This window comes from Thalassophryne amazonica, chromosome 9 (genome assembly GCF_902500255.1).
Source record: "Thalassophryne amazonica chromosome 9, fThaAma1.1, whole genome shotgun sequence".
NCBI classification, from domain to species: domain Eukaryota; kingdom Metazoa; phylum Chordata; class Actinopteri; order Batrachoidiformes; family Batrachoididae; genus Thalassophryne; species Thalassophryne amazonica.
The window spans coordinates 77,595,927-77,619,855 of record NC_047111.1 but is presented as its reverse complement, the minus strand read 5'-3'; the positions used below and the strand labels follow the sequence as shown (position 1 = coordinate 77,619,855).

The window sequence follows — 23,929 nt, the reverse complement described above, 5'->3', positions numbered from 1 at the left end:
TAAGAGACTGTGGTACCAGTGCTATGCAGCTACCTAAACCAGCTGTGACATCATCACGCTAATGTCAGCAAAAATGTCTTCTAAATTATTCAGAGGTGTTATAGGTTCGAAAAACATTGTTTTCAGTTTCAGAAGTGTTTATTTCTCGCAAGCTTTGACATAATATATGAGAAACATATTATATAAACACATATATGAAGAAATTTTAGACAGACCTGCCACTGGCGTCATGGCACAGCTCTGCTCTGACTGGCTGTCACCCCACCACTCAAAAACAACACGGAACAGATTGAAACAGAATGTGACTTTTTAACCTCTTAAAATAGGTCAAGGTTAGCCATCTTTGAACTTGTCCAAGGTCTGGGTCCCAAGAATGTTCCCTGTAAATTTGAAGACTTTGGCAGTAATAGGACTGGACTGAACACAGAAAGGCAGACAGACAGATGGACGGATGTGAAGACACTTGGCTTGATTTGATTTGTACCATAATGTAAAAACAAGAATACATATGACATATGACGAGAGGTAACAGTTAACAATAGACAACAAAACATAATAAATAAGAGTATAAGTATGATATTTGCACATTATTAAAATAATATTTACAGACAATAAATAGCAAGGTCTATGATTATGGTAAATGGACTGCATTTATATAGCGCTTTTCCATCTGCATCAGACGCTCAAAGCGCTTTACAAATAATGCCTCACATTCACCCCGATATGAAGGTGCTGCCATACAAGGTGCTCACTACACACCGGGAGCAATAGGGGATTAAAGACCTTGCCCAAGGGCCCTTAGTGATTTAAATGTTGAGAAACATTGTTCTTAAACTGTTGGTCTATTTTTTCATGCAGTTGTTCACAAAGTGGTGATCCTCACCCCGTCTTTGCTTGTGAACAGCTGAGCCTTTTGGGGATGCTCCTTTTATACCCAATCATGACACTCACCTGTTTCCAATTAACCTGTTCACCTGTGGAATGTTCCAAACAGGTGTTCTTTGAGCATTCATTAACTTTCCAAGTCTTTTGTTGCTCCTGTCCCAGCTTTTTTGAAATGTGTTGCAGGCATCCATTTCAAATTGAACAAATATTTGCACAAAAACAAAAAAAGTTTATCAGTTTGAACATTAAATATCTTGTCTTTGTGGTGTATTCAATTGAATATAGGTTGAAGAGGATTTGCACATCATTGTATTCTGTTTTTATTTACATTTCACACAAAGTCCCAACTTCATTGGAATTTGGGTTGTATTTTCCTGTACAATTCTGCAACTTTTGCACCAAAGAAGAATATTTGAGAGGTACTCCTGAAATGTATTGGCAACCGTCTGACAACCAAAAGCTGTTGTACCATTTTTAGTTAGTTTCGTCTAAAATTGAAAGAAACTGATATGTGAACAAAGACCAGGGTTGTTTTACATCTGAACAAGTTGCCACATTATTCCTATCAACACTCTGCAATTCCTGTTGAAATATTTCTTCACTGTAGCTTTTGAGTACTCTGAGATATTTACTTGTTTTACCTTTCTAGCACAGTGCACCAAATAGTGTTCACTTACTGCAATATTCAACACACAACTGTGAGCTTAAGTATGTACTCAGTGAGTACTCACCTGTAGGGTCAATTGCTTCAGTGGTGAAATTTAATTTCTTTAAAAAAAAAAAAGTCTGGATTTTTGAAAAAGAAGTTAGTTGTCTCTTTGGCTAGCTGTACCTCCGTCACAAATTAAACATATATTTGCTTGAGATAATGAAAATAACAGTTGTCTAAAATTAAACTATTTAGTTATTATTTCACCGTTTCATACAAGACGTTGGCCATGAATCAATGTTTCTGTGACTTAGCTCGTTATGAACAAGCTAAGTTCCAAATCTTGAACAAATGCTTTCGTCTTCCTGTGGGGGGCAGCAAAACACGACTAGATTCTGATCGTCTCTGCTGTTCGCAGTAGAAGAAGACGGAGGTACGTCGTTATTTATTGTCCTTCATAAATTTCACTAACAAACAGCAAATTCATGCACGTATTGTGATTTTTTTTTAAGCATGTAGTTTCGGCTGTAGGCTATTCATAAAATGTATGTTCAGCAGCTTCAACAGGATTATGGTAAAAACTGCCAAGCGTTGCAGTTAGCGCCTTTGTTTTTAGCCAGCTAAGGCTAAACAAGGTGGCTAATGGTTTAACGTGCTAATTAATGCCGATAAAGGTTCTCATTCGCTGCGTCAGGAGATATCACAAAGTTTACATCTGGTCTTCTTGTCCTTTTTTAAGACGTTTTGCCACTTTTCCAAGTCAGTTTAAAGAACTGAAATGTCTGGAAGACCAACAAGAACAGCAATTGCCAGCCTGTCTTTGTCAGCTACTGAGTTCTTAAAAAAAAAAAAACTTAGTGAAATGTTAAATTCATGAGGGAGCAGTGTTGTGCATCGTGAATAAAAATGGGTCGTTTATTTTGTTGCACAGGTAGGTGATGATGAATCCCCTTAATCAGACACTTTCAGACCATCTTGGTCCAAAAGGTGGCTATAATGGGCAAATCACAGAAGAATGCATGCTGGGAAACTGTCGAGTGAGTCTCCCAGAGGACCTACTGGAAGATGTGAGTTACATTTCTGTACTGGCTGTTATTTCAGTCAACTGATTTGTTGTTATACTTCATTCTCGAGGTCAGTCATCCGGGCATGTAACATCTAGGGTTGGGTTTTGTTGGTGAACACATCACTGAACTCAATACAAATACATGCAATTTGGTCACGTTTCCAAGGGGTTTGACTTGTCAGTAAAGTCGATTTAATGTCAGTGGTTCATTTCAGGTCAACTTGGTGTACAAATCTCATTGTTCCAGGCAATGTCAGCAGGCTGTTAGAGGCAAGCCAGAGACAAAACCAAACCAGCTGATTTCAGTAGAACAGCAGTCACGGAAGTACGAATTCTCACCTTCGGGATTGGCCACTTTGTCAAAGTGACATGGTGCCGACCTCGAGAATTGTTTTTTTTTATTATGTATGTCTACTAAAATCAAATTATACGGCAGTAGACTTTATTGTCTCTAGGGCATTAAGGTTAGTGACTGATGGACAAATCAGACAGCACTCTTTCAATTAGAAGAGTGGAATTCATCAGTAAGAACCAGAGGTGCCAGGGTGGAATGAAATCCTGCGCAGCACATGAAGATTATTCTGTATTCATCCTAAATAAGCACTGATTTGACATTTAAACTGTCTAAATTTGGTCCTCTTTACCATGAGCACTATAACTCTCAACACTATGTTTTGGTTTTACCACTGCTTTAACATGCTACTTGTAGACTTTTTAACATTGAGGCTTTTATAGAGTTGGGAATGACAGTTATGTGGCACTGGGGGACAAAGAGTGAGTAGAAGTTGATTCCACTCCAGCATCTTGGCACTTCACTGGTAAGTTTTATGAAATTGCTATCTATACATAGCTATATTGACAATCCAAAATACTTAATTGTGTTAATTATCCCATAAGGTTAGGGTTTCAGTTAGGTTTAGGGTTTATCCCATAGCTATTAATATGTGGCATGTATGATAACTTCAAGCTGTGACCCATTACAGAGTGTGAGAGGATGTGGTGTTACATGGTAAGGCATAGCACCTCTGAGTGAAATGCCCCAAGTGCATATCCCAATCATGTTAAGCATTCAGTGTTCTTTTTTTCCTGCTTCAAGTATAAAATGCATAGAGGACAGTCGTCATAACATCATAACAGATATTTGGAACCAGGGAAACAGTTTTAGATTGTCGCTTCAAAACATAATTTCAGCCCTGCTTATGGCTAGAAAACAAAAGTAAAGGTATTTAGCCTCATAATCATGTTGACAGAGATTTTTTTGCCTGAAAACCTGCACATGATCGTGCCTCCGTTGAGTGTAAATGGCCATTCCTGGTTTATGTGCACAGTTTTATTTCTGTTCACTATTTGTTGTTAACAGCCTGAAACCTTCTTCTCTGTGATAACTGAAAGCACATGGGCAGAAGTGCTGTCAGACTCCCAGAGGCAGCACCTTCGTCAGTTTTTACCACAGTTTCCTGACAACAATATTGCAGAGCAGGACAACACCATCAGTGACCTGTTCAACAACAGAAATTTTACCTTTGGAAATCCCCTTCACCTTGCACAAAAAATGTTCAGAGGTAATTCTGAATGATCTCAATCATTCACTCACCAGCACGCAACTACAGTTACAGAAAAAAGTTTACATATACTGTAACTAAAATCTTTCAAACTCAGTTTTAACCTACTCACAAAGTCCAATTTATTAACTGATATGTATCTTAAGGCAGAATGTCTATTATTTCCATGTAAAGTTGCTATAAGTAGCAGTTACAAGATGGGTTTGCTTGTTTGTTTGTTACTGTCAGTTTTTCAGTGGGTTACCAGTTTACGTGAACTAAGATGGAATCCTCTTTAAAGCCCTTGGAAGATTCCAAAAATTTATGGAATTACATGTAAAAGCGTCTGAATGAATAATTGGCATAATTTAGGGGTAACTGGGGAGGCTTTGGCTGCATTTTTCCACAATGTTAAATTTACAGAGTAATGTGGGTAACTCAGTGAATACGATGTTGGGTTACTGGGTACCTGGATTTGATTCCTGGTCACACTGCCTGCCTGTGTCCTTGGAAAAGACACTACTGGTCTCAGCTGGCAAAGTAACTTGCATTGGACTGGCATCCCATCTGTGAAAACTCATAGGTTCTCATCTGTTTCACACTTTGGAATCCACAGATAAAGACCAACACCAACAGGACACAGGGCCTATGTAGGACCAACTTCTTTTCTAAGTAATTTATTCTAAAAATAAAGGTATTTTACTGCATTGCACAAGTTTTTTTTTTTTTTTTTTAATCTGTGAAAGGTTGTTGTTTTGTCTGCCATTTGTTGAGTTTAGCAGTGCTCATAACACAAGCTGCTGCTACAACTTGGTTAAATCAGGACGTAAAGAGGCTGTTATTAACAAACTGCTACATGGTTTATAAGATGTAACTGCAGCACTGACATAATGTTAGTGTTCTGTGTTATCAATAACTTTAAAATAATGGTCATTTTATGCTGAGAAGGATTTATGTTGTTTCCTGTTGTGTTTATATCATTCAAATTGTACTTTAGAATGCCCCCCTCCCCCCATATTTTTTTTTTTTTTTTTTTTGGTATGTGTAATATTGTTCTTTATCTCAACCCAGATGGCTACTTCAATCCAGAGGTGGTCAAATACAGAGAACTGTGTGCCAAGTCCCAGAAGAAGCGACAGTTGTACTCTCTTCAGCAGTATTACCACAGACTGTTGAAGCAGATCCTTGTCTCCAGAAAGGTACAACAGTAACATTCTTTACACCTTTCATGAGGTCCACAGTATACAGCACCTTCCAGGTCGTCTTATTGTCTTCTTTCTGTAGGAGCTGCTAGAGCATGCCGTTCAGAATGGACTGGATTTTCCACCAAAAAGAAAACTGCCCAGTAGGTCTCATGCTGAAATGCGGGAGTCAAGGGTCAGAAGAAGATTAAGCCGCATTTTAAAAGAGGTTAAAACTGAGTGTGGTGATAGTAATCCTTCATCTGATGATGAGGGTAAGTTTGTTACTTTATATTATTACTGTTATGGCTATGACTTTATATTATATCTTTTATTTTAAAATTATGTGCCACCTTATGAAATGATGCATAACTAAAGAATGATACGATATGGAAAATAAATTGTTTGTACTCAAATGATAATTGGAAGCTTAAATTCTAGAGATGGGGTGGGGGGGTGGGGGTCAAGGCCAGAAATCAGTTTAAACGACCATGGTAATATTTATTTCATCACATTGAAAATTACATGCAAGTTGGATTTCTGGTGATGATTTTTCCAAAGTCATGCAATAATTTTGAGATTTCCTATTATTATTATTATTATTATTATTATTATTTTGCATTCACAGATTTGTCGTTATGGGCCAAAGCACCACAATCGCCTTCCTCTCCAACGGCCACAGTCTCACTCAGAGTTGTGCACACCCTCTCAACTCCAGACATGAAAACCGCTGGTCAGTAATGTCTGCAGTATTCACCTGTAGGCTGTTGTTTCTGCTCAGTGAATGAAGTGTGTAAAGACATTTTATTTCTTTCCAGACAAAATAGAACTAGAAGAGGAGGACTTGAAAGCTATGCTGCAAAACCATAGAGAGAAGAGAAAACGACAGCCAGTAGGTGACCTTTTTGATAAAATGCGAGATGTGTTTTCTACTTATTGCTTCATGTGTAACCTTTGATTGGTTTTCTCAGGATCACCCAGACTTAATGACCTCTGATATCCATCTCGGAGATATCATTTCAAGAGCAAATATTGGTCGGAAAGGAAATATATGTAAGTTAATGCGTTTATAGATATTACGCTCAGATGAGAGCCCACAAAATTGTCACATTTCTTTTGTCTTTTAGCACTTTTTGAGCTGCCTCTTCCAAAGAAGAAGATACGAGACGAGAGAAGGAGGAAGAAAATGAGACCAATAAAATTGGAGTCCGAGGATCCCTGTGAAATTCTTGTACCTTCAGACTCCCAAACGGCTCCACCAGCAAATATTATCAACTCCCTGCCAGATACACCATCTTCTCCACTGGTCAACATCAAGGAGGAGTGAGTGCTGCTGTGCTTTTTTTGTTTTTCTGGAACATTTGGACTTTTGTGTGGAATCAGCTTTAATGCAGGAGTAATGTTAAACATCTCTGCTATTACAGGATGGTGGAGGAGAGCAGCCCAGTTATAGTTGAAGAAATAGCCATCAGTTTCTTTAACTTGCTGGAGAACATAATTAAGACAGAAATCCTTGTCTCAACCTCAGTGGTATTCACTCATTGCAGATTTACATACAGTATATATTCCAGGATGGAGTCGTTGCGCTAAAACGTTATAATCCTGATTTATTTCTCTCAGTTAGAGGAGAAGGTGCAAATGTGGCAGTCCTCTCCAGCTAGTTCTCTCAATATCTGGTTTTCCTCTGCTTCTTGTTGGTCTGAACTGGTTCTTCAAGCCCTGCAGTTTCTTGCAGGAGAAACTAAAGGTAAGTAGTGGTAATGAAATAGAAATGGTCAGGCTTCATGTTATTTCCCGTGCTTCTCATGTATTATTTCCACTCTGTGTTCATCAGATGGTATGATGGCACTCCCCAGTGGGTTTTCTCCATTTGTGGAATTTTCTGCTGAATCTCAGCAGTGGAGGTGGATTGGTAAGACGTCGCCTATTTTGTTTCCTGGTCTATGCAGTTTTTTTTGTTTGTTTTTTTTTTAATGCAGATGCAATTAATATCGGTCACGTGTTGTAGGCCCTACTCATGATACAGAGAAGGATGTAAGTGCACTCTGTCAGCTGTGGCTCGACTCTAAAGATTTTGTTGTCAAGGTATTGTAAATGTTTTCTTTTGTATATAATATTATGTGTATGTTTACTATGTTTTATTACCATTTGAAAATACTTTTTCTTCCACAGACTGAAAATGAAGAACTGTTTGAGATGACTCCTCCTATACCCAGAGTGTAAGTTATCCATCAAGCACGATAAATAAGTCAGTCAAGTGAAGGAGCTACAGAAAATTAATGAAGAATTTGTTGGGTTCCAAGCCATTTGAAATACCATAATAGTTTTGAAGTACTGCTTGGATGTCATTCTTGTGGGATGGATGTCATTCTAGTGGTCAAGTGTTGGGCTTGAGACCAAAGGATCCTTGGTTCAAATCCAGGCCTGACTGGAAAATCACTAAGGGCCCTTGGGCAAGGTCCTTAATCCCCTAGTTGCTCCTGGTGTGTAGTGAGCGCCTTGTACGGCAGCACCCTGACATCAGGATGAATGTGAGGCATTATTGGGAAGCGCTTTGAGCATCTGATGCAAATGGAAAAAGCGCTATATAATGCAGTTCATTTACCATGTGTATTTTATGTTCTGAATAGTTAATTACATGTTCAGATAGGATTAAAGTAAACCACCATGTGAGGAAGAACTGAGATTGGTAACCCACCAGCTACTTACTACCTAGCTGTAAGATACACCTAGACCCTAGAAAATGTCAGTTAAGTTACAAAAAAAAAAAAAAATCAATAAAATAAAAAAGTTGTAGCACACAAATTGTTTGACCCTTTATTGTGCAGAGAAGGTAGCTCAGTGGATAAGGAGCTGGCCTGCCAACAAGGTTGGGTAGGATTACTTTGAAAGAATACATGTGGATTACATGTATGTATGTACGTATGTATGTACATACATTTGGATTACTTATAATCTGATTACTTTTGGATTACATTTCAAAGTAATCCTACCCAACCTTGCCTGCCAATACATAGACTTGAGTTTGAATCCCGCTTGTGTGACCTGTCTGTGACCTTGGACAAGACTCTTAACATGTATTATCACAGTCCACCCAACTGTCCATAGGGAGTTGTGGACTCTTGTTCGCTTCACTCCATATAAACTGGATGTGAGCACCGGCCCGACGTGGAACTGGGAGCTGTTTTGCGGTCTTCATTATTGCTACATTCAGGGGAAAACAAGAACAGTTTAAATTCAGTTTAAATTAAATTTAAAAACAGTTTAAATTCTGAAGTTAGCAAGTTCACAATCATGTGTGGCGCATTTCTCTGCATGATCCTGTGCACAGGTGCCTGACTGTTGAGGACCCCAGTAGTTTGAGATGGCCAAGGGGATGCCTGTGTTTCACCTGGCTGCAGCAGATAGATGGTATTTTAGAGATGTGGGAAGCATTCATCAATCTCTTATATTTTTTTTATTTATAATGTAAGGGACAGCATGGTGACCTAAGCAGTTAATTTCCTCCTAATGAGCAGGTCCCCATCTCCAGGACGCCAGTTCATGTTCTTCTTGTATATTGAGTTGTATCAGTAAGGACATCCATTGTAAAATTTGTGCCAAATCAACACGCAGATTCATACCGGAGCTAACCCTGAACAAAATGAGGGAGGCCAGAAGGATTAAGTGAAGTGCTGTAAAGCCCAGATAGTAGTGCTTTCAGTGCTCCTATTAAGGTTTGACAAAAGATTTTGACAATCAGCTGCATTGTAATCATGTTAGGAAATTGGAGACAGAAAAAAATAATAGAAAAACAATCTTCCAAAAAGGATTTAGTATTTATACTCAGTCTGTGTGGTGTGTATGTGCTGAGCCAAGCTACCAGCTGTTTTCAACTGTGAAATTGAATGTTATTTACATTTTTGAAAATTTCTTAAGGCCCCCTGACACTTGCAAGACTGCTCCGCGAATAAACGTATCTCAGACTCGTTGTAAACTGTGCTATCATAAACATACATTTACAGCTGCACACAAGAAGGGATGAACATGCAATTACAATAAAACCGTGGCAAATAATTAACTTTTAGAAGGCTCCAAATACGTTCTTCACCTCATTAAGTGCGTGCGTGAGGAAAGCAGCAGCTGGAGCGCTCCTCTGTGATTCCGGAAGAGATTAGAGCTCTTTTCAACATCCATCTCAGAAAATGAGTAATCTGCTACAAAATAATTATTTTATATAAGCAGCGTCCAGCTCACAACACGTGGCAGCCAGTGGAACAAAGCACGGTGTCCAGCTGGGAACACAGCGGGTGGGATCGTCACGACAGTGTTCGTGCAAGTGTGTGGATCAAAAAAGTCGTGCAAGTGTCAGGGAACCTTTACACTGGCTGCATGCCATCTGTAGAGAAAGTGTGCGTTAATCAATTTATTGGCCTTGTTGGTAATCACAGTGCTGGTGGTCACGAAGTCCACTGTAGGTTGTTAGTATTTATAAGCTAACATTATCACAGCATGCGGCATTCTAAAAGTTGTGATGTTTCTCAAGCAGTTCCATTGATTATGTGGTGCGGCCCAGTACTGGAGACGAGAAACAAGTATTTCAAATCCAGGTTTGTTCTCTCATTCTTCATTTTTATGCATCATAATTTAAATCACATGACAGTTGTGTTTTTTTTTTCCTTTCTTGAAGTAAAAAATGTTTTTCTTGCAGTAGCCACTGCATCGTGGTACTGAATTTTAGTTAGTGACTTCAGTGTTTCTCTTGCTGATGTGCTCAACTGAGTAAGTTCTCTGAGGCACCATACCTACTATTGATCTAATAGGAGCAGCAGCGATACAGCCAGCCACATAAAGCCTTCACATTTAGGATGCATGGCTTTGAGTCCATTGTGGGGCCTGTTAAAGGTGTGTTTGACAAGGAGATGTCTCTCAACAAAGCCAGGGAGCATACACTGCTCCGCTCAGACCGCCCACCCTATGTTACCATTCTTTCTCTTGGTAAGACCAGCTGTTTTATTCAGATTGTCGTCTCTATGGTGAACCACCTGTTTGAGGAACGCCTCAGAAATCCTTTATGTTCTGTCCTTTACTTTGTCCTCAGTGCGGGATGCAGCAGCCAGGTTACCCAACGGAGAGGGAACCCGAGCAGAGATATGTGAACTTTTGAAAGACTCCCAGTTTCTTGCTCCCGATGTCACAAGTGCACAGGTATGAAATCTTACTTTTAGAAATTTAGTTTAATCTCTTCCAGAAAGCCGGCGTGGTAGCCAAGTAGTTAAGTGCACTTTTTTCTAGTGTGGAAGTGTGGAAGGTTCCCGGTTCAGCACCCCTGCCCATTCTCCATGTAACGTGGAGTTACATCAGGAAGGACATCTGTTGTTGCAGACTGATCGATCCCCCCTACAGATCGGTCCTCCTGCCTTCACTGCGTATGCATCATTTCAGAGCAGCGATTATGAGATTAGCGCCTTGTTTCTGCTTATAACTGACTTTAGAATGATTTAAGAGATTTTATTTTGTCATCTGATGGTTAAAATCACATTTTTCCCTTTGATTACTTTCGGTGTAGAGAGTCAGACTCAGAAGCGCTGGTGTCGCACTGTGATCGTCCCCCTGTCTTTTATTGTGAAATAATGCTGAATTTATGTGGAAATTATACAAAAGCTTCAGAGATCTGTCGCTGAGATAGATGATGACTGGAGTCCAGTTTTAAGTAAAAACGAGGCGATAATGGGTGAACCACTACTGAAGCTCTGAAATGATGCATGTGCAGTGAAGGCAGGGGGCCCGATCTTTAGGGAGGACCGGTCAGACTGCGACACTGGCATAAAACATGCCAGATCAACATGCAGATCCACCTTGAATCTGTTGTGGTGACCCTGAGTGAAACAAGGGAGAAGCCAGAGGGACGTACTACTTTAATCTCTGTCAGAGTTGACCATTTGAGATGGAAAGAGTGCTCTCTAAACAATAATTTATGTGCAAATATGCCTCTGTCATTTGATGAACACATCTCCCATAAATCGTGACAAATGTGACACATTTTTTGTATTGCTGTCCTAACTGTTATATTGTACTGGTTGTGAATCATTTGGATAGTCAGATACTGGCTTTATGTCCCATTTCTGGCTCTAAGAAAAAGGCTCTCTGTGGTTTTCAGATAAACACGGTGGTCAGTGGGGCTCTGGATAGGCTTCACTATGAGAAAGACCCTTGTGTGAAGTATGACATTGGCCGTAAACTATGGATTTACCTCCATCGTAATCGAAGTCAAGAAGAATTCGGTGAGTAACCGTGTCACCACTTTTTTTGTCAACTGACATTGTGTCATATAAACAAGCACCCTGTGTATATATTTTAGGCTTTTGATGATAAGCCTCATAATGTGCTAAAAAGTATAAATACTGTAGCTTTCTTAGAGTCCTGTTTAGGGATGAGCGATTACACCACTATCTATCTGTTCAACCATCTAAATGATCTGTATCTGTACTCGGGGTGGGCGGGGCCTAAACTGGAAGTGGGTGTGGTTTAATCGAAAATGGGTGGGGCTTAAATCTGTACATTATTTTAAGCCTGAAATTGATATGGATTGATCATAAGTTGCTATATTTATTGTTTATTTGAAAACTATTTGCAGAACAGCCTCAAAATTGAGATTCAAATCAATGATTTTGTCAAATCAAGTGTATGAATTTAAACAAAATTAGGCAGGTGCATAAATTTGGGCACCCCAACAGAAAAAAATACATCAATATTTAGTAGATTCTCCTTTTGCAGAAGTAACAGCCTCTACATGCTTCCAATAGCTTCCAATGAGAGTCTGGATTCTGGATGAAGGTATTTTGGACAATTCTTCTTTACAAAACATCTCCAGTTCAGTCAGGTTTGTTGGTTTCCGAGCATGGACAGCCCGCTTAAAATCACACCACAGATTTTCAATAATATTCAGGTCTGAGGACTGAGATGGCCATTCAGAACATTGTACTTTCTGGAATGGCCATCTGCATGAATGCCTTAGTAGATTTTGAGCAGTGTTTAGGGTCGTTGTCTTGTTGAAAGGTCCAGCCCCGGCGCAACTTCAACTTTGTCACTGATTCATGAACATTGTTCTCAAGAATCTGCTGATATTGACTGGAATCCATGTGACCCTCAACTTTAACAAGATTCCCAGTATCTGCACTGGCCACACAGCCACACAGCATGATGGAACCAACTCCAAATTTTACTGTAGGTAGCCACACATACCGCCCCTTGTTATGTCCAAATAACGCAATTTTAGTTTCATCACTCCACACCACCTTATTCCAAAATCTGGCTTGTCCAAATGTGCTTTAGCATACCTCAAGCGACTCTGTTTGTGGCGTGTATGCAGAAAAGGCTTCCTGTGCATTACAGCATCATACAGCATCTCTTGTGCAAAGTGCGCTGTACAGTTGAATGATGCACAGAGACACTATCTGCAGTAAGATCATGTTGTAGGTCTTTGGAGCAGGTCTGTGGGTTGACTATGACTGTTCTCACCATCCTTCGCTTCAGCTTACCTGAGACTTTACTTGGCTTGCCACTTCAGGCCTTAACTAGTACTGTGCCTGTGGTCTCCCATTTCCTCACTATGTTCCTCACAGTGGAAACTGACAGCTGAAATCTCTGAGATAGCTTTTTGCATCCTTTCCCTAAACCATGATGTTGAACAATCTTTGTTTTCAGGTCATTTGAGAGTTGTTTAGAGGCTCCCATGTTGCTACTCATTAAAAGAGATGCAAAGAAGAGAAACATTTGCAAATAGCAATAAATAAATACCTTTTATCATGATTGGACTCACCTGTGTAAGGAGGTCAAGGGTCAATGAGCTTACCAAACCAATTTTGTGTTCCAGTAATTAGTGTTAAATGTATTCAGATCAATAAAATGAAAAAGGTACCCAAATTTATGCACCTTTCTAATTTTGTTTAAATAATTATTGCACACTTTCTGTAAATACTAGAAACTTAATTTCACTTCTCAGATATCACTGTGTTTGTCTGCTATATGATATATTTAACTGAAATTGCTGATCCAGACAACCAATGATTTATAAAGGAAAATCATGGAAATCATCAGGGGTGCCCAAACTTTTATATACCACTGTATATAAGTTGCACCGGGGTATAAGTTGCATTTGTCCAAAAACGCCTCTTTAAGAGGGAAAAAAAAAAACATATAGAAGTTACACCAGAGTATAAGTCACACCTGAGTATAAGTCGCATTTGTCCAAAATTGCCTCTTTAAGAGGGAAAAAAAACAAAACAAGTACAGTACTAATTAATGTTTTTGTTACAAGTGCAAACTACTTCTTTAATCAACCGAAAAGGCGATCATACTGTATGTGTGGTGAGCGCACAACGTAATTTAAATGTAAACTCCTTTTTTTAGTACATTTATAAAATAAACTCACCATTAATTTTCTTCATCTTGTTAAAAGAGCTGTCGTTGTACTTTCAAATAAGTCCAAATAAGGTTTCTTCTAAATAGATGGGTGAAAAAAGTCCATCTTCATTTAAAAGTGTGGCCTTCCAGTAAAAAACACATTAGGGTATTTCTTCAGAACAAAGTGCTCGATGGCCCTTGATTGGACTATGGGGGTGTAGAAAATGAATGATGACCTGCAAATAGATTCATAAAGTGACTCAAAATCAGTGTCACTGCTGTGGGTAAAAAAATAATAATTGTGGTGATTTTCTTTTCTTCAATTCAGAGAGGATCCACCAGGCTCAGGCTGCTGCTGCTAAAGCAAGAAAAGCTTTACAGCAAAAACCTAAACCTGCATCAAAACCTGTGAGTCCACTACTTCTATTGTACTGCAGGAGCAAAAAATACACCTACTCTATACCAGCTAAAATACATGGTTTGCATTTATTTATTTATTTTACTTTACAGAGTGTACTGTGGTAGTTATGATTCTGTAATTAAAGTTTTCATTTTGTTAATGAGCTTGTTTACTAGAATATGAAACCTAAAATTTGAATGGAGACCGTTCATTGTGACTCTTGAGCCCTGTTTCTGTTGTAGAAGTCTGGCAGTAAAGATGGATGCAGCAAAACTCTTGGAAATCTGGAAGCAGGACAGGATATAGGATCCAGTCCTATGTCACCAATCCCTACGATTCCCACCCCAAACACACCTGGAACCCCTAAATCACCCTTAGCTTCTACTGCCACTACACCAACTAAAACTGGAGTTCCAGATACAGCCAAGTCCAGTACCGGGTCAGTTTCACACAAAAACATCTCTTTATCAGTACTTTAATTTGATTAGTCCTGATAAATTTATGTTATTTGTGGAAGTGGCTTTACATTTATCTGTTGCATTTCTCACTGTCAGGGTTCTTCTGGTATCCCCTCCTTCCTTGCCCCAGCTGGGAACTATCTTGCCCAGTAGTCAGGCTAGTTCACCACCATCACAGCCAGTCCCAACTCCACACGCTGCCCGGATAATGAGTCACTTGACAGCGGCTTCCCTCCCTCAGGTACGGGTAGTTTCTGCTCAGCCTGGCCTCGGTAGTTCCACAGGAAGTCAACAGGCCACATTGGTGCACCAGCCTCCTCATCAAATCAGGATGCCTGTTTCAATGGCAGCCAAGGGCATTTCTCAGGTAAGAGGAACAGAGTTAAAGCACACGAAAAAAAAAATCTGTGTGTGTTACAGATTTATAATTAATTATGTCCATGTGTGTATCAATAGGCAATGGTTTCAGTTCCACTGAGGAGTCAGTCTGCTAGTAGCCCGGTACATATGCCGACCTCGCTGTCTGTTTCCGCTGTAACTATGGCCAAACCTCAGCCTGGCTCACCAGGTAGCCCAGCAACCAACGCTGCCTCATCAGCTGTGCTTCAAGGAGTCGCTAACCCAAATATTAAACAGGTGACTTTGCTTATTTAAATTGGAACGTCTCAGAATTTAGTTTTACTAATAGGCAGTGTGATAGCCAAGTGGTCAGTGCACTTACTTCCAAAGCAGAAGGTCCCCTATGGCGTCAGATCAGTGACAAAACCCCACTCGCATAAAAAATGCGTTCACTCGTAGATATTAACTGCGCGCGCAAATTACAACCCCAATTCAGATGAAGTTGGGACATTGTGTGAAATGTAAATAAAAACAATGCAGTCATTTGCAAATCGTCTTCAACCTATATGTAAGGATTAAACAACAAGCCATGCATTATACGGTTTGAATGCACGACGCGGAGTCTAAGGAATGGGAAGAGGAGGAGAGTAAATGAGAAGAACAGCAAAAGCAACAGCATAAAGATTTAATATCGGACAATCTGGACAAGATTGAAGATGGGAAAGAAGAAGAGAACACGAAAAAAGTTGACTTAAATACAACCCCTGGCAATAATTATGGAATCACCGGCCTCGGAGAATGTTCATTCAGTTGTTTAATTTTGTAGAAAAAAAGCAGATCACAGACATGACACAAAACTAAAGTCATTTCAAATGGCAACTTCCTGGCTTTAAGAAACACTATAAGAAATCAGGAAAAATAATTGTGGCAGTCAGTAACAGTTACTTTTTTAGATCAAGCAGAGGGAAAAAAATATGGACTCACTCAATTCTGAGGAATAAATTATGGAATCACCCTGTAAATTTTCATCCCCAAAACTAACACCTGCATCAAATCAGATCTGCTCGTTAGTCTGCATCTAAAAAGGAGTGATCACACCTTGGAGAGCTGTTGCACCAAGTGGACTGACATGAATCAAGGCTCCAACACGAGAGATGTCAATTGAAACAAAGGAGAGGATTATCAAACTCTTAAAAGAGGGTAAATCATCACGCAATGTTGCAAAAGATGTTGGTTATTCACAGTCAGCTGTGTCTAAACTCTGGACCAAATACAAACAACATGGGAATGTTGTTAAAGGCAAACATACTGGTAGACCAAGGAAGACATCAAAGCGTCAAGACAGAAAACTTAAAGTAATATGTCTCAAAAATTGAAAATGCACAACAGAACAAATGAGGAACGAATGGGGAAGAACCTGGAGTCAACGTCTGTGACCGAACTGTAAGAAACCGCCTAAAGGAAATGGGATTTACATACAGAAAAGCTAAACAAAAGCCATCATTAACACCTAAACAGAAAAAAACAAGTTTACAGTGGGCTAAGGAAAAGCAATCATGGACTGTGGATGACTGGATGAAAGTCATATTCAGTGATGAATCTCGAATCTGCATTGGGCAAGGTGATGATGCTGGAACTTTTGTTTGGTGCCGTTCCAATGAGATTTATAAAGATTACTGCCTGAAGAGAACATGTAAATTTCCACAGTCATTGATGATATGGGGCTGCATGTCAGGTAAAGGCACTGGAGAGATGGCTGTCATTACATCATCAATAAATGCACAAGTTTACGTTGATATTTTGGACACTTTTCTTATCCCATCAATTGAAAGAATGTTTGGGGATGATGAAATCATTTTTCAAGATGATAATGCATCTTGCCATAGAGCAAAAACTGTGAAAACATTCCTTGCAAAAAGACACATAGGGTCAATGTCATGGCCTGCAAATAGTCCGGCTCTTAATCCAATTGAAAATCTTTGGTGGAAGTTGAAGAAAATGGTCCATGACAAGGCTCCAACCTGCAAAGCTGATCTGGCAACAGCAATCAGAGAAAGTTGGAGCCAGATTGATGAAGAGTACTGTTTGTCATGCCTCAGAGACTGCAAGCTGTTATAAAAGCCAGAGGTGGTGCAACGAAATACTAGTGATGTGTTGGAGCGTTCTTTTGTTTTTCATGATTCCATAATTTTTTCCTCAGAATTGAGTGATTCCATATTTTTTTCCCTCTGCTTGGTCTAAAAAAGTAACCGTTACTGACTGCCACAATTATTTTTCCTGATTTCTTATAGTGTTTCTTAAAGCCAGAAAGTTGCCATTTGAAATGACTTTAGTTTTGTGTCATGTCTGTGATCTGCTTTTTTTCTACAAAATTAAACAACTGAATGAACATCCTCCAAGGCCGGTGATTCCATAATTTTTGCCAGGGGTTGTATTTGTGTGTAAGCTCACTGTGTGGGACCATGGTATAAAGCGGATTAAACAACTCGAAGCCGTGCAATATACAGTTTGAATGCACGACGCGGAGTCTAAAACACCACGACGCGAAGCTTCTATATTTGTGCTTACACACAAATATTTATTTGAGTTAACTTTTTTCATGTTCTCTTCTTCCTTCCCGTCTTCAATCTTGTCCAGTTCGTCCGATATTAAATCTTTATGCCGTTTGTTGCTTTTGCTGTTCTTGTTTGCTCTCCTCCTCTTCCCATTCCTCAAATGTTTTATTTTGGCCAAAAATATTGAAATTCATGTTTTATCGCGCTTCTGTCATTCACCTGTCAAAACAAAGGTGATCTGCGCCAACTGATTTGCGCGTTATTATGGTGACGACCAGAGCGGAGTGATATTACAGTGACTTAACTTGTTAAACTACATGTGCGTATACACGAAAATAATGCACGCCAATTAGACATGGAATTCTCACTGACCATGGTATAATCAATTGAATACACCACTAAGACCAGATATTTAATGTTCAAACTGATAAACTTTATTATTTTTGTGCAAATATTTGCTCATTTTGAAATGGATGCCTGCAGCATGTTTAAAAAAAGCTTGGACAGAGTGGTATGTTTATCACTGTGTTACATCACTTTTCCTTCTAACAACACTCAATAAGCATTTGGGAACTGAGGACACTAATTGGGGTTGTATCGCTGTGCATGTGCGCAAAGGTGCTGCGGGCAAAGACCAGCGCTCCCCACGCCTGCTCAAACTTGATTTCTGCTTGCGCAAAGTTTATTTCTGCTCGCGCGGAGAATGTTTGCTTAGTAATATTATATTATTAATACCAAAGTCATTGCAGTTAATATTCCAGAATTGATGTTTGTGATGTTTAGATCGCCGATCCAAATTCCTTCAGAGACAGTCCATTGTTGAAGGTCAAACCAAAAACACAAAAACAAAAGATGGTCCAGCAGGTCTTCAGTTCCAGTCAGTTACCAACATCCATTTGGAATCTCTGTTTTAAAAACTCCTTAGTTGGATAAATCTTGTTAGTAATTTTCAATTGGAGTTCTTTCATCTTTGGTGAGACTAGAAATGTTAAATATTTACTTCTAATCTTTTGTATTTCCTCCTTTCCAAAATATTTAAGAATATAATCTCTTTTGGGTGAATTTTTGAGACAAGTATTAAGTAACTGTAATGACTGGTATTAATAATATAATTTTACTAAGCAAACATTACATACACAAATGTCGTTTATTCAAGACAAAACCCAACATTACTCACTGGAGAAATGAGTTTAAATTTAATACATCTCTATTATTGATTGAATCCAATAATGTTTTAAAAGTAGTTTCTTTTACAGACAAATTTGATTTGTAAATGTTTGGTTGTCCTGTATTTTCTCTTATTTTATTATTTGTAAATGATATTCAGTAAGCCCCTTATGTTCTTGTCTTCATATTTTCATGTATACAGTTATTTCAGGATTTTGTACAGGACCTGTTTTGTTTGAATTTGATTCATAAATAATTTTTTTTTTTTTTTTTTTTTTTTTTTAAGGAGATGCCTTTGTCTCCTTCAGGGAGGTGGTGGCGTCATGGTTTGCATGTGATTTAAGAGGTTTCAACTTGTCATCTGATGGTTAATAATCACATTATTCCCTTTGATCGGTTTGGGCGTAAAGAGTCAGTCTGCAGATGCGCCGGTGTCAGGAGGGGATTTTTAGGACTTTCTGTAATTTGTTATGAAATAATGCTGAATTTATGTGGAAATGATTGTTGTACAGAAGCTTCAGAGATCTGTCGCTGAGATAGATGATAACTGGAGTGAGGTTTTAAGCAGAAACGAGGTGATAATCGCTTAAGGCCGTTGTCTCTGACTGACTTCCGCATCAGAGAGGAGGGCTGTCAATCAAACCTTGCTCTCCAGAGATGGCCAATCAGAGCAGAGCCAGTGCCAACCTGGTTCTCTCCCCCATAGTGCCATAATTCCGCCCCCATAGTGCCATAAGTTTCAAGTGAGTGAGCAGGAATTCTCTGCACGCGAGCAGAAATCAACTTTGGACAAGCAGAAATCAAGGTCAAGCGAGCAGGGGGAGCGCTGGTCCTCGCGCGCATCACCTTTGTGCGTGCAGAGATAATTTCCGCGCGTGCAGTTAATATCTATGCGTGAACGCATTTTTTAGGCGAGTGGGGTTTTGTCACTGATCTGACGCCATAGTCCCCTGTTCAAGACCACCAGTGCCCATTCTCCATTTGATGTGGAGTTTCATCAGGAAAGGCATCCAGCATAAAACTTGTCAAATCAGCATGCAGAATCGTACTGGGTCTGCTGTGGTAACTCTAGTCAAAAAGGGAGAAGTCGAAAAAACTTGTGTTGTAATTTGTTTACCAATAAGTTAAATTGTCAACGGTCAAAACCAGCAAGACAGCCTGTACTTTATATATTTCACAGATTCAGAATATATGGGGTTGTGTTTCTGCTCACAGACTGCTGCCTGAAAACCATGTAACCTATAAACCCCCCCCTCCCCCCTCCAAGGTATCCATCACAGGCCAACTGGGAATGAAGACACCAGGAGGAGCAGGAATTCCAATAACAGCTACAAACCTGCGCATTCAGAGTAAAGACGTCCTGCGCCTTCCACCATCCTCTATAACTACAGATGCTAAAGGCCAGACTGTGTTGCGAATCACCCCTGACATGATGGCTACACTTGCTAAATCCCCAGTTGCGACTGTCAAACTCGCACCTGACTTTCTGAGCAATGCCACCGCAGGTAGCAAGAGCATATCAGCTACTATCCACGTAACACCACCCCACCCTTCACTTTCTGCCTCCTCAAGTTCACTGTCCTCTACGGGGGAAGTCCAGACCTCTAAAACAGGCCCTGGGCCCTCCACCTTATTAACAGCCACAGGAGACACAGGCATACGATTGATGCCCACTTTGGCGGTTACTGTGGCTGACCAGAAATCTCGGACTTTCTCCACCGTCACCACTCCTGACAAGAGTGGTGCCACCATTCGCATAATGCCAGGTCTTGGTGTTATTCCACAGAAACCAGGACAAACCATCACAGTAACACCCACCACTGTCAGTAAACCACCCACAGCCTCCACATGTGCTAACGTAATGACCATGGCTGCCGGTGTCATGGCCGGAGCCAAGGGACTGACAGTGGGGCCTGCAGCCTCGGGCTCACCACTAACACTTGCAACAGCTACGGCCGCTGTACGGCAGGTCCCTGCTAATGTGGTCACTACACAAACGGTAAGATCATCCATTAGGTTGTGTGTATATTTAAAATAAAAGTTTCCTCTTAGTTGCTCTTGCGCACTAATTAGTATACTTGTGACCTTACACAGCTTTAAACTTGTATTCTGCTTGCTAGTTTGCTCAGAATATTTTCTCCCTTGGCTGTGGACTTTGGTATTATCTGGTTGTCACACAGACCAGCTTTATAAAGTATGACGCTGCAGACTAAGTTATGGCTCGACTGTTAATTTATTGACCTGAGAGCTGATATAGCTCGCTGATGGTCTGTCATTAATCTGTCACAGTGTTCCACTCTTTGTAAGTTTTCAGAAACAAAATTGCCATTAATGGAATACATGTACATTCAGAACAGCGTAAAGAAACTAATTACATGTTTGAGGAGAAAAATGTTTTCAAATGTGTTCACTGAAATTATAAGATGACAACATACATGAAATAAATGTGCTTAAGGATCTGTACTGCCACCAGTCACTAGGGTGCGAAGTACATTTTTGGCTTCTATTCAGGACCTGATGTATCATGCTTACTTATATACATTTTATGATTTTTAAACCTTGACACAACCATCCATTTAGTTTTAAAGGTTTTGTGATTCAGCAACAGTATTACTCTTTGACAACACCACAGGGAAAGTTGCCTGCACGAATCACAGTGCCCCTCTCTGTCCTCAACCAACCCCTGAAGAACAAGAACGTTGTGACCAGTCCCATAGTGAAAGGAACGCCAAACCCCAAGTGAGTTTCATAATCAGTTAAAAGTAAAAGACAGTCACCTCTGGCTGTTAAAAAAAAAAAAAAGACATTTCATCAGATGAATCTACCAGTTGATTAAAAATAATAAAATTTACAGCATTTTGCTCCTGTTCTGTCCTTTCCAAACAGTATCAGCAGCCTTGGTAGGAACATCATCCTGACCACCATGCCCACTGGCACAAAGCTGATTGCAGGGAACAAGCCGGTCAGCTTTGTCACCGCACAACAGTTACAGCAGCTCCAGCAGCAAGGACAGGCCACACAGGTTAGCTTATTCTGCATCCAAAGTGTGGTGCAAAACTGTCTCATCATCCACCGCATTCAGGGTTTAATATTTGTCCCTTATTTCCTCTTTTGATATTGAGCATAAAGTACTGTCAAGGAAGTTGTTATGAAGCAGTTACTGTATTTTGAATTGGTGCTCTACAAGATATTTTAATTTGAATGGCATCTAATCTGTGTATAGTGACAGAACATGAAAACAAATTTTCATTGATGGTAAATGACAGTTAAGCCCCGGTCACACGGCACTACCAAAGGACATCAAAGCCAAAATGAAACAAGAAATCTGGACTTAGGTTAACTTTGAGACATCGTTTAACCATCGTCCAGCTTCCTTCCTGTAGCTGGGTCTTCATCAGAATTTTCAAACTGTTGAAAAATTTGAACAAATCCCTACGACAATCTCAGTTCATCCGTATTTTTGCTTTCTGTCTTGACGGTTCCTCATCGTCTGATTAGTTCCCATATTGTCAGTGTCCCGTTTGATTGTCGTCCAGCCTCCAGCCTCTCAGTCTCTGGCTGTAACGTGCGCACACACATCAAGACACCACAGCTGCAGCGAGTCTGTGCTGTCCAGACTCGCTGCAGAAATGATCACATGGTGGCGCTTCATCTTGATTTTAAGCATCAAGGTCACCGTTCACTTCATTTTTCTTTTGTTTCAGTCTTTTATGTGCTGTGCACTCACAGGCTTTTCAGTGATGGGACTCATTCGTCCACTTTTTCCTCAACGATTTGACTTTTTTTTTTCCCTTCATTCAGCTAACGCAGTGTGACTGGGCCGTTAGGTTATAGTTTGTGAAGATGTTTTAATAGCATATGTAGTGGCAGCAGCAGCACAAAATCCATCTTTCTTCCTTCAGGTTCGCATCCAGGCGGTTCCAACACAGCAGCTCCAGCAGCAGATGGCAACAGGGTCACCGAAAGCAGTTTCCACAGTTGTAGTCACAACAGCACCTTCATCCAAATGTGTACCTGATCCCTCACCTGGACCACAGCAGTGAATCCAGCTCAGCCAGCAGATCAGTATTATGTCTATGTATATGAACATATCAGTATATATGTTTAGCTCACACTCAAGTTCCCATGTTTGTGCAGCTGGTGTGTCTTCATGCTTTTGTTCTTTGCAAACACCTCTCTGATTGGCGCTGCTGCAGGTTTTTCAATTAGTGTTGATCTCAACCAACCGATTAATCGAAGCGGATGTTGACTACACAAAACTACTAATTAAACTTTCCTCATCCCTGTTAATTCTGTCTTTATTAAGCAGTTGATTTGTCTGAACAATAAAGCTGATACTATAATGCAGTGTTTTTAATCCTTGTATTTTGACAAAGACTTGTACATGTCAAGTCATTTATGTAAAAGACTTAAGAAATCACACAGATTTTATTCTATACAACAAGTACATGGTGCAGTGTCTTAAAAGATGATTACTCCTCATCAGACTCTTCAAGTAAAGCTTTCTTGGTGCTTGAGCTGGAGGAGGTGCTTCGCATTCCAAGCTCCACGTTCCGTCCATTTACCGAGAAACGCTTCATTGTCCTTTTGGAAGAGAGGGGGTGGGGAGGGACAAGCTTTAAATGGCAGTTCCTGCTTTGAGAATCACTAAAACTTTACAAAAGAACTGTTCCACCTTTGGTGCCAAAGAAATTGAAAGTACATCAAAAGGTGCAAGCGTTATGTATGTGCATGTCACTTTTAAAGGTGCGCAGACAAAAGCTCACAACCTTAGTGAAAAAGAAAGACAAGCTCACATCACAAAATTTTAGTGATCTTGTTATACACAATCATTTTCATATCACATTAGACTTATTACATGGTAGTACTCATATCAAATATCACAAATTCTAGATATCACATGAAATCGAACAAATTCACTCTAGTCTGATGCAGTGGGCTACTGCACTGAGGAAGTCAGTCCTAGATCTACGCTCAGCTGTGAAGTCCTTGCAGAGGGTCTGGAGGCATTTCTGAAACTCAACCCAGGATGATCACTTTTGCTTTTTGATCACCATTTTGTTGTCCTTACAGAGCCCATCCATAGCAGTCCAGAACGAGAGGTGGTGATGCCCAAGTATTCCAGCCCTCCCATGCATTGTTCATCCTATCTCCTCCCTCCAGGGTGACCTGATTCACGTTCCAGATGGGGATGCTGAACCTTGGTGGAATGTTGCTGACACGCAGTGGTGGAGTGGCTCCAGGCTGTACTGGTCCTGAACATGCCAGAAGGTTCTGCTTACGGACACTGAATTGAAGTAGTC

At 40.0% G+C, this 23,929-nt stretch overlaps 2 protein-coding genes across 5 annotated transcripts in view; one reads left to right on the top strand and one right to left on the bottom strand.

Annotated features, from left to right (window-relative positions):
* Nucleotides 1-1,920: 1,920 nt before the first annotated feature.
* Nucleotides 1,921-22,971, top strand: nfrkb (nuclear factor related to kappaB binding protein). 4 transcript variants are annotated; one of them, XM_034178462.1, is made up of 27 exons: nucleotides 1,921-1,974; nucleotides 2,417-2,418; nucleotides 2,466-2,601; nucleotides 3,961-4,162; nucleotides 5,213-5,340; nucleotides 5,426-5,597; nucleotides 5,951-6,055; nucleotides 6,141-6,214; nucleotides 6,294-6,375; nucleotides 6,450-6,645; nucleotides 6,747-6,852; nucleotides 6,943-7,069; nucleotides 7,157-7,234; nucleotides 7,331-7,407; nucleotides 7,495-7,541; nucleotides 9,848-9,911; nucleotides 10,125-10,299; nucleotides 10,403-10,509; nucleotides 11,462-11,585; nucleotides 14,036-14,115; nucleotides 14,350-14,546; nucleotides 14,662-14,932; nucleotides 15,022-15,201; nucleotides 19,894-20,625; nucleotides 21,259-21,365; nucleotides 21,513-21,648; nucleotides 22,529-22,971. In XM_034178462.1, exons 3-27 carry the CDS (start codon nucleotides 2,473-2,475, stop codon nucleotides 22,667-22,669), a joined length of 3,837 nt encoding a protein of 1,278 aa, XP_034034353.1. In that variant the 5' UTR covers nucleotides 1,921-1,974; nucleotides 2,417-2,418; nucleotides 2,466-2,472; the 3' UTR covers nucleotides 22,670-22,971. The 4 variants fall into 4 exon arrangements, with proteins under 4 accessions (XP_034034353.1, XP_034034354.1, XP_034034355.1 ...); XM_034178463.1 differs by lacking the exon at nucleotides 2,417-2,418 and having other exon boundaries at nucleotides 1,952-1,967; XM_034178464.1 differs by lacking the exon at nucleotides 2,417-2,418 and having other exon boundaries at nucleotides 1,957-2,108; nucleotides 9,851-9,911.
* tmem45b (transmembrane protein 45B) overlaps nucleotides 22,794-23,929 on the bottom strand; it is a 16,753-nt gene continuing 15,617 nt past the window's right edge. Inside the window, exon 6 of the mRNA XM_034178465.1 lies at nucleotides 22,794-23,210. Within this exon, the coding sequence (XP_034034356.1) occupies nucleotides 23,099-23,210 (112 nt within the window). The 3' untranslated portion in view covers nucleotides 22,794-23,098. The remainder of the gene's footprint in view (nucleotides 23,211-23,929) is intronic.